This window comes from Penaeus chinensis, chromosome 39, assembly GCF_019202785.1.
Source record: "Penaeus chinensis breed Huanghai No. 1 chromosome 39, ASM1920278v2, whole genome shotgun sequence".
Classification (NCBI taxonomy): domain Eukaryota; kingdom Metazoa; phylum Arthropoda; class Malacostraca; order Decapoda; family Penaeidae; genus Penaeus; species Penaeus chinensis.
Window position 1 is genome coordinate 14,186,395 of NC_061857.1, and position 12,500 is coordinate 14,198,894.

General features: G+C 30.1%; 1 protein-coding gene across 1 annotated transcript in view; it reads left to right on the plus strand.

Moving 5' to 3' along the window:
- Positions 1–1,652, plus strand: part of LOC125046464 (aspartate aminotransferase-like) — a 7,135-nt gene extending 5,483 nt beyond the window's left edge. Inside the window, exons 9-11 of the mRNA XM_047644243.1 lie at positions 52–137; positions 583–736; positions 1,065–1,652. Of these exons, the coding sequence (XP_047500199.1) occupies positions 52–137; positions 583–736; positions 1,065–1,274 (450 nt within the window). The 3' untranslated portion in view covers positions 1,275–1,652. The remainder of the gene's footprint in view (positions 1–51; positions 138–582; positions 737–1,064) is intronic.
- The last annotated feature ends 10,848 nt before the right edge of the window (positions 1,653–12,500 follow it).

Here is a 12,500-nt window from a genome sequence, read left to right on the forward strand (position 1 = left end):
GCGAAGAGTAGGAAGCTATCCGTAACGCCGATATTGCTCCTCCCTCCCCAGGCGCTGCGAGACCATAAGGAGGAGCTCGACCGATATATGGCCGACTGCAGCAGGATACTGGGAGCGGTGGGGAGCTTCTGCCACAGGTATTGATTGGTGCTTCCGGAGAACTCTTTTGCGAACATTTTTAAAAGTATCTATCTGGCACATCTGCGTGTTTCTTTATTCTCTCTCTCTCTCTCTCTCTCTCTCTCTCTCTCTCTCTCTCTCTCTCTCTCTCTCTCTCTCTCTCTCTCTCTCTCTCTCTCTCTCTCTCTCTCCCCTTTCCTCTCTCTCTCTCTCAATATATATATATTATATATATATATATATATTTATATATATATATACATACATATACACAAACATGTGCGAGGTATATATATCCATATATATAAACCTTTCTCTCTCAATTTCTCTCTCTCCGTTCCTCCGCCCTCTCCTTCCTTCTCTCCCTCCCCGCGCCACCGTCCTCTTCTTCCATCTCCTCCTTCCCTCTCTTCTCCAACTCCCTTTCCCCCGCATAACGCCGCCTTCAACCCCCTCCCCCAGAGAACTGTCCAGCGTGGGCGTGGGCGGGTGTGTGAGTGAAGCTGGCTACTACTTCATGCCAGACTTCGAGGTCGTCCGAGAGGGCCTGCGTGCTCGAGGAATGTCCACGGGAGACCACATGTCCAAGTCGATGTTGGAGGAAGCTGATGTGGCCGTGCGTTATGTTGTTGTTCTGTGTTTGTAAATGAACAAATAGATGAATATGGATAAAATGAATAGTATACTAAAAATGAATATAAATAACATAAGTGATGATAAAATAATATAAATAACATAAGTGATGATAAAATAATATAAATAACATAAGTGATGATAAAATAATATAAATAACATAAGTGATGATAAAATAATATAAATAACATAAGTGATGATAAAATAATATAAATAACATAAGTGATGATAAAATAATATAAATAACATAAGTGATGATAAAATAATATACAAAAAATGAATAGATATAAAATAAATAATCCGCTTTCCAGGTAATGTCCGCCCACGCTTTCCTACGCCCACCAGAGGAGTTCACGACCCGCTTTTGCTTCGTGTGCTTCGATGGTTCGAACGCCCTCGAGATCGCTCAGGGAATGCCAGCGTCCCAACCCCTTGGCGACGACTTCGTTCGCCAGTATTGTTCTCCGGTCGTCGAGGGGGTTGAGCGGTTGAAGTCTTGGGTTGTGAAGCATACTGTTTGAGACAGGTGCAGTTAGCCAGGGTAGTAAATTAAAGGACGTAAAAAAAAAAAAAAAAAAAGAAAAAAAAATAATGGGGTTTGGGACTTTTTTTTCTGCTTTTTCTACTGGTTCTGCTTTTGGTGTTTCTTTAATGTTAGGTTATTTTATCGAGGTTTCTTTTAAGGGAGAGGTCTATCTGATCGGTTTTGTTTCTCTCTCTCTATCTATCTATCTCTTTCTCTTTCTCGCTCTTTCTCTCACACTTACCTCTCCATCATCAGAGCATTCCTTTTCTCTCAAACAAACAAATTCAACAAGGTTAACTTACTGCATTACCAGTCAATAACATACACTCATAAGTGAACTTGTCCATTTTAATGCATTTTCTATGATATCTTTAGTAGCTTTATATATATATATATATATATATATATATATATATGCATGTATATGTGTATATATATGTATATATACATATATATACATATATATATATACATATATATATATATACCTGCATGTATGTATGTGTGTATATATATATATATATATATATATATATATGTATATACATATATATACACATATACATGCATATATATATATATATATATATATATATATATATATGAATATATATATGTGTGTGTGTGTGTGTATGCATATATATACATATATATATATATATATATATATATATATGTATATATATAGCATATATATACATATTTATATATATACATATATATATATGTATATATAGCATATATATACATATATATATATATATATATATATAGCATATATATACATATATATATATATTTATATACGTACGTATGTATATATGTATATGTATATACATATATATAATATATATATATATATATATATATATATATATATAAATTGCTGTATTTTGTAATGATTTAACATGTTTCTACAACTTCCAAGAAGCGAGATGTTCAGTGTAAAAAAATGAATAGATATAAATGAACAGAAATAATAAACCAGCATCGAATGGTTAATAAATTTTAGAATACATATATAAGTTCGAAATGGGCTACTTATATATATTTTTTTTACTTCTTGACCAATATTAGTCACTCCCTATGCTAAGGACAAGACGGTCTAACCACGTTAACCTGGGACCCTTTGATATTTTTTAACGACTGTATTAGGGTTAATCACGGATTTACTTGTGAAGAGTACAGGTTAGGTTGAGTGGTATTGTACTTACAGTTGTTGTTATTATTATTATCCTTGTGTGACGTTTATCGGCATATCTTTCCTGGAATGAGGTTGACTGTAGAAGGGATAAGACACATAAGATGTAACAGCAAGTAGTATTGAATAAAACTATCGCATAAAAACGTAAAAAAGACAGAAAAAAATAGAAATCAAGATCCTTTATTATCCAGATTTGTTAATGATTATGTGTTGTTGTTCATTGTTGTTTGCAATAGTTAGAACCGGTCGATAATGTGTGGCCTTGAAGGGATTTTCTTTAATAAAGTAGGCATGCCTTTTTTCCACTTCTTTTAAAAGAAAGCAATGGAAGGGTAAAGAATGCAGGGGCGGCATTTGTAAAAACTTTTGACGTAAATTTCCGGATAACCGATGATAAAAAAAAAATATATATTGATAACCACCAAGATACACAAGGGACAGCGATGGTTAGAGGAGGTAGGTCAGTTCGCGCTGCTAATGTCTCCGCTGAACAGGTAGATAATAATAAATAGTAAACATAAACAGATAGTAAATATAAAATAGCAAATACAAATAGCAGATAATAATAAATAATAAACATAAACAGATACTGAATATAAAATAGTAAATACAAATAGTAGATAATAATAAATTATAAACTTTAACAGATACTGAATATAAAATAGCAAAGACAAATAGTAGATAATAATAAATAATAAACATAAATCGATGAATAATGAATGATGATGATGATATTAGTGTAATAAATAATGCTAGTATAATTGTACATAATAACAGATACAAACATACATAGATAATGATGAATAAAGTGAACAATTACTAATAGACTGAAAACTAATAAAAACATATTATAATCACTGATGATGATAATAGTAAATAACAATAAATACATAAAGGATAAAGAGCAAGCAAAGAAATAAAACGTTTCCTCATATACTAACGACCATGAGTATGTTGATATACCTGATATGTGAATGTTCTCGTATGAGTGGATATGACAGATACTATGCTAGGTCTTTCTTTCTCCTTATTTTCCCCTTTCCTTTTTTTTGTTTTTTTTTTGTATCTCCTGTTCGTGTACCATTTTCAGCAACACTAATTAATGCTTGCCTCTTGTTGTTACGAAATAAGAACAGCTTGAATAATTCTCATACATCTTAGATTCGAATTTATCTGTGCTATTATCATTATTCGGTTACTATTGTTAGTAACATTCTATTATCATTACTATTATTTTATTATTATTATTATTATTATTATCATTACTATCAACATCATCATTATTATTATATTATTACTATTATTCGTCTATTATATTATCATATTCCTTGATTAATATCATAACTACTATTACCATTAACATCATCACCATTATCACAAAAATATAATCAGATTATTGATAAATCCAATAGGCTTGTTAAAGAAGCCTTCAGATCAACTCTATGCAAAGCCACGTCTAATGATTTTGATAAGATAAGAAAGTGATCTGGAGTCTAGTTTCTTTCCACTTCTTGATGGAAGAGGAAATTAATTCATCGGCACGTTACTATACTTAATTATTATTTGTTACTATACATATTTGATGGTGATAATGATACGCTAGCTACGATGATGAGGATAAAAATGATGACACAATTGCATCTGCATTTCTGATGATAATTGTTATCGGCAAATGCGTGTGTTAATATATATGTATATATATATATATATATATATATATATATATATATATATATATGTATATATATATATATGTATATATATACATATATATATGTATAAATACATACATATATATATATATATATATATATATATATATATATATATATATGCATATTCATATATATATATGTATGTATATATATATATATATATATATATGTATATATATATATATATATATATATATATATATATATATACATATAAATATATACATATATATATATATATATATATATATATATATATATATATACATGTGTGTGTATCCATATGGGTGTTAATATATATGTATATATATATATATATATATATATAGATATATATATATACATATATATATATGTACATATATATATATATATATATATATATGTATAAATATATATATATATATATATATATATATGCATGCATACATATACATATATATACATATATATATGTATATATATATTCATATATATATACATATATATATATATATATGTATATATATATGTATATATCACCCAAATAACGAGAACCCAAAAAGCCCATGATACAGTGCATGAAAGAGCTGATAGATTAAATGTGCAGTAATATAACTCAATAAATTGACAGCTAAAAAGCGTGCAAAAGGGAAGATCCATTAGCAGTAAAAACAGACAGGTACAAAGTTATGTAATAGTAATTTCAATAATAAATAATTATAATAATCAGTTATTATAATAATAAGTAATTATAATAATAAGTAATTATGATTATATTATTATTATTATTGTTATTATTATTATTCTCATTATATGATAACTGTAATTATATTATTATTATTATTGTTATTATATGATAATGATAATTATATAATAATAATAATAATAATAATAATAATAATAATTATAATAATAATAATTATTATTATTTTCTTATTATTATTTTTGTTATTATTATTATTATTATTATTATTATTATCATTATTAATATTATTATCATTATCATTATTATTATTATTATTATTATCATTATTATTATTACTATTATTATTATTATTATTATTATTATTATCATTATTATTATTATTATCATTATCATCATCATTATTATTATTATTATCATTATTATTATTATCATTATTATTATCATTATCATAATAATAATAAGCAGAATGAAGTGACATAAGAAAGACATAGAAAGGCACAAGGAAACTGATTAAAAGCAAGTATACGTTTGAAAAGAAACAGCTTCCCATGACTGAACAGCAATAAAAAGGACATTCCATCAGATAAGAATATTGTAATAAATGAAAGCTAATTTGCTTGCCACGGGAATGCAGCGGTATCGACTAATGGATCGGAAAATATAGCAATGTCAAGGTAAGTAATTTATTGCCACAGCAAATTCATCAATCATTGCAAAGGGGGCATGTTTGTCGGTATGTGTGTGTATTGGCATTCTCTCTCTCTCTCTCTCTCTCTCTCTCTCTCTCTCTCTCTCTCTCTCTCTCTCTCTCTCTCTCTCTCTCTATCTATCTATCTATCTCTCTCTCTCTCTCTCTCTTCCTCCCACCTCCCATCCCTATACCTTCCTCTCCTTTTTACTTTCACTGCCGTTCCTGACTCATAATTAACCATGTACTTTACCCCTATGAATAATTCATAGAGAAAAATATAAATAAAAAACGGTTACATTCACCACACTGTAAAAATAACTGACATTGTTTAAAAGAACGCACAGCTGTAGCAACAACGCTAACACGTATAATAACCTTCCATTGGGGAAGGCCGCTATAAACACAGGACACAAAAAAAAGGGAGCTTCTATTGAACACGCTCTGGCGAAGCAAATATCACTTTTTATTCATAATTTTATAGGTCAAGACAGTCATGCTATTTCATCATTACTTTATTCTGCTATAAGTCTTTAGCAGGTTATAGATGGAAGTTAGATTTTCCAGTAAAGTTTCTCCTCACGCCAGAAAGGGAATGCTTATAATTGTAATGATGATGATAATAATGATAATGGTAATGATAATAATGATAATGGTAATAATGATAATAGTCATAATGATAATAATAATGAAAATTACAACAGCAATAAAAATAATAATGATGATAACCATAATAATAATGAAAACAACAAGAGTAATAACAATGATTATGATAATGATAGTTATAATGATAAAAATAATAATATCAATACCAAAAATAATGATAATGATAATGATAATAAGGATAATAAGCATAATAACAGTTATAATTTTAATGATAATAATGATGATAATAAAAATAATAACAATAATAATAATAATAAAGATAATAATAATAATAATAATAAGAAGAATATCAGTAGCAGTAACAATAAAGATGATAATGATAACAATAATATTTGCAATGATAATAACGACGAATAATGATAATAATCATGATGATAATAACCATAGTAATAATGATAATTATAATGATGATAATAATGGTAATAATAGTAAAAATGATCATGATTATGATGATGATGATGAAAATAATAATGATGACAATGATGATAATGATAATAGCAATAATGATAATAATATTAATTATAATATTAATAATAATGATAATAATAATCATCACCATCATCACCATCATCACCATCATAATGATAATAATAATCATATTTTTTTTATTATTATTATTATTATTATCATTATTATTATCATTATTATTATTATTATTATTATTATTATTATTATTATTATTATTATAATTAATATTATTATCTTTATTGCTATTATCATAGCAATAATGATAATAATAATGATAATAGAATGATAATACGATGAAAGTAATGATAACAATAATGATAATGATAACAATATGACTGATGATAAAATAACAATAATGATCGTAGAAACAACGATAATATTGATGATAATGATAATAATGATAATGATGATGCTTATACTCCTACCGCTAATGGTAACAATAGTAATATTAATAGCTATCAACATTATAATATTAACAATAATGATAATAATGATAACAACAATAATAATAATAACAATGATAATAATGATGATAATAACAATAATAACAAGAGTGGTGATGATAATGATAGTAATGATAATGATAATGATAATGATGATGATAATAGTAGTACCAATAAAGATATCAACAAAAATCATTAAAATAATAATAATGTAATAATAATAAGGATTGTGATGATAATAATGATAGTAATAATAACAACAATGATAATAATGATAATAATAATAACATCAACAACAACATTAATAATAATAATAATAATAATAATAATAATAATAATAATAATAATAATAATAATAATAATAACAACAATAATTATAATAATAATAACAATAATAAAAATAATAATGATAATAACGGTAATAATGATGATGATATTGATAATAATAATGATGATAGCAACAATGATGATAATGATAATGATAACAATAATACAATTATAATTATAATAATAATGATAATGATGATAATAATAATGATGAAAATGATGATGATGATAATAATAATAATAATAATAATAATAATAACAATAATAATAATAATAATAGTAATTATGATGATAATAGTAATGCTAACAATAGTGATAATGATAATGATAGCATTGATAATTATAATATTGGTAATACTAATACTACTGCTATTAATAATAATAATACTTGTAATAATATTTATGATAATAATGATAATGATAATGACAATGATGGTGATATTAATATTGATAATAATATTGATAAAATAATAATGATTACAATAATAAAAGTTTAATAACGATGATATGATAATGATAATAATAATAATAATGATGATGATAATGATAATGAAAAGGGTAACAGTAGTATTGAGAATAATGAAAATAACAGGAAATAAAAAATAGTAAAAAACGAAAGTAAAGAATGATGACGATGGTGATTGCGTTAATAGTAATGATAATGGCAATAACAATAATAATGATGGTAACACATACACATACTAAAAACGATGAAGTTGATGATAATAATAATTACCAATAAATTATATGAATAATATAATAATACTAACCAAAATTAACAGACGAATTAATAACAAAAATTAACAGACGAATTAATAACAAAAAATAACAGACGAAATGATAACAAAAATACAGTTGAGAGAACAAATAACAGTAATGCAATTACTAGTCGACCAATACTAATAAACCAAGAAACGCTAAGGAAAAAAAAATAGATACATAACGAAGGACCTTGTTTCTTTTCGCTGTCAGTCTTCCTTCCTTTCCGTAGAGAGAGACAGGGGGCGACAGGCGGGGCCTACAATTAATAGACAGCCATGATTGCTTGTCGTTTTAGTTTAATGGCACGGGGTGGAAATTGACAGGTCAGTTCGATATGTCTTTCTCTTTCTATTTTTTCTTCTGTCTTTCTGTTCTTTCATTCTTTTCGTTCGTGGTTTTCGTGTGTTGTTGTTTTCGTTCTCTCTCCTTTTTTTTTTTTTCTTTTTTTTTTCTTTTTTTAGGTGGGGTGGGGGGATATTTTTGTTGGTATGTGTGTGTATTGACATTCTTTCTCTTTCTCTCTCTCTCTCTCTCTCTCTCTCTCTCTCTTTCTTTCTCTCTCTCTCTCTCTCTCTCTCTCTCTCTCTCTCTCTCTGATGAAAATAGTAATTATAATAATAAATATGATAATAGTGATAATAGTAAATATAATAATAGTGATAATAATGAATATAATAATAGTCATAATAATAAATATAATAATAGTGATGATAATAACAATGATGATGATAATAACAATAATGGGATAATAATAATATACATATAATATACACATACACACACACACACACACATACATACACACACATACAGACACACACACACACACACACACACACACACACACACACACACACACACATATATATATATATATATATACATATATACGTATATATATATGTATATATATGTATATATATACACATATATATGTACGCGCATGTATGCACAATGTGTATATCTATCTGCCTGTTTATCTATCACCAAGGCCCAGGTCTGGATAAAGGTAATATGGAAGTTGTAGCCCACGCAGCAGGTTCCCTTCTCCACATCACTGATCCAACCCAAGGGAAGGGCAAGAATCTAAGCACACTTGATTCCAGCGCTGTCGCGGGAGCTGCCTGACGAAGCTGAAGTCTTTGGGATTCCAGCTACGGATTTCTCTTTGCGTTTTTCTGCTTTGGTATCTTAGTAGTAATTCGATAACTATAAACCATGCGAGTACACACACACACACACACACACACACACACACACACACACACACACACACACACACACACACACACACACACACACTCACACACACACACAAACACATGTATATATATATATATGTATATATATATACTATACATATATGTATACTATATATATATATATATATATATATATGTATACACTATATATATATATATACATACAAAGACACCAGTGTGTGTATGTGTGTGTGTGTACATATCTCTCTCTCTCTCTCTCTCTCTCTCTCTCTCTCTCTCTCTCTCTCTCTCTATCTATCTATCTATCTATCTATCTATCTATCTATCTCTCTATCTCTCTCTCTCTCTCTCTCTCTCTCTCTCTAAATATATATATATATATATATATATATATATATATATGTGTGTGTGTGTGTGTGTGTATATATATCATATATGTATATATGTATATAAACATATATATATATATATATATATATATATATATATATATATATATTTAAATAGATAGATGTGTGTGTGTGTGTGTGTGTGTGTGTGTGTGTGTGTGTGTGTTTATGTATGTATGTATACATGTATGTATGCATATATGTATATACTGCACATACTGTATATGTGTTTGTGCATCTGTGTGTGTTCCTGGGTTCGACAAACACCCTTTAGCAACATTAATCTTCACATGCATGCTTACCACTATCACCGCAGTCGGAATGACACAGGCAGAAAGATAATGTCTTCACTCAACGTTAAAGAGCACGCTTAAACTATCGATTTCTAATTTGTTTCACGCGAATTTTAACAGGTAACGGTGTAAGAAGAATGGACAAAGAGAATTTTAAAAAGCAAGAGAAAAAAAGAAGAACCTATTGAGGAGGGGGCGTGGCTGCGTGGGAGGGGGAGGAGCAAGAGGAGAGGAGGAGGGAGGAGTGAAAAGACGTAACGAGCTTAGTGTAAAGGGCCGTCATATTGCAAATAGCCACACACGGTGAGCACTTTCTTGGTGTTTTCTAAGAATTAAATTTAAGGTTTTTTTTTTTTCTCTCGCTCTCTAGAATTGTTGATTGAAAGCACTTTTTCCCACCAATTACTTGGTGTTATTGATTTTGAATATGTTTCCAAATTTAGTTTTTATATTTCATTTCGAACTTTGCTGTGATATGCAAGACTCAGGTATGAATCATTTTGGCATGCCTGATCGAACTTATAAGCCTACAGATTATATGTTTTATATATGTATAATTTTCTTCTCTTTTCACACAGGCGGTTCCCAGAAGACTACTCATCGTTATGTTGAAATCAGCTCTAGTCTTCATCGCCATGTGTATAGGTATGGAAAAAAACCTCTCCTTTATTTTTTTCCTAAATGGCTCTCCCCCCCCCCCCCACACACACACCATTAACTTATTATTATTATCATATATCCTTAATTTAATATCTTATTTCACCCCCAGTGTCAGGGGCGGATCTAAAGCGAGAGTGGGGTTCATCGGCCCTCTTTTGTGGGCTTCCTTCCCTAAATACTTACTTGCAAAAAAAATATAACCATAAAACAAGAATCACCACTTTGACCACAAGCTGCTGGAACTTCAAAAAGAAAATAGTATAAACGAATACCATTATGCCTATAAATAAATATACAAGAGTGCCTGGCTATATACGTATGTTTGTTCAATGGCCGCCTAAAATTCTGTCATGCCCTCTGTCAGCGCCTCTGTAATCCTAAAATTCTTAAAGACCACTGATTCTCTGACGCTTTGCCTGTTTGCCATATTCCTTATCCCGTAAAAAATATATATGTTCTTTTTCATTTGAAAACTGTAAAATGAATACTGAGATCGGATGATAAATAAGGCGCAAATTGAAAATGGAATGATTGGTGACGATAGGAGAGGGAAAAGTGAATAAGAGTTAGAAGAAAGTGCTTATTTATATAAAAAAAATATATAAGGAGGGAAACTAAAACAGGAAAAAATAATCCACGCAATAACAACAATATTAATAATGAGAAAGAAAATTAGGATAATAATAACATTAACAATAATAATAACACCCTCCCCCACTAGCGAGCACTGCAGGGGAAATGGTCATCGGCTGCGAGGCGAACCGAGACAACCCACACGCCGTAGGAATCCGAGCTCCTCCAGGGACCTTCTCCTTCGCCCCGAGAGGAGACTTCAGCGTGTGTGTGCGCGTGCAGTTTTCCCGACTCAGGAGGATCAACATCGTCTACAGGATGTCAGGGGCGGGGACGAGGCCGCTCCTGCAGTTGGGTGAGGGAGGGAGTTTTGCTGATGGGAGTCGCGTGCGTGTTGAGAGAGAGAGAAAAAAAATGGGAGAGGGAGAGAGAGAGAGAGAGAGATAGTGAGAGAGAGAGAGAGAGAGAACATGAGAGAGAGAGAGAGAGAGAGAGAGAGAGAGAGAGAGAGAGAGAGAGAGAGAGAGAGAGAGAGAGAGAGAGAGAGTAAGAAAGCGAGAGAGAGAGAGAGAGAGAAAGAGAAAGAGAAAGAGAAAGAGAGAGAGAGAGAGAGAGCTGGCAATGTAATGTCACGAAGAAAATGACTGTCTGCTAAAATACTTTTAACCAATTGTTCTTTATCATATGTCCACAGATTTAATAAGGAAAAAAATAGATAAATCTTATCCATTGATTGTGTATCTTGGGCCAACAGAGCTGAGCGTGGAGAAGTTGCGTGTGGTCGTGATGTACCAGTACAAGTACTACCTGCTCTCCTCGTGGCTCCGTCCTCATCACTGGTACTTCGTGTGCATGATTTACGACGCCACGAAGAACCAGTTCCATCTCTGGATCGACGGCGAGCTCCTCGGCACCAGGGTCCTCACCTCGACGGACGTGACACCGGCCTCCGACCTTACCGTCGGCTACATCGACCCATTCCTTTTCGTGAACAGCTCCTTGATCGGCAACGTGACTCAATTCAATATCTGGAGTCGCATGCTAACGCCGCAGGAGGTCGAGGACTTCTCCCACTGCCGTAAATCTTCCGACGGGGACGTCATCGCCTGGCGGAGGGAGTGG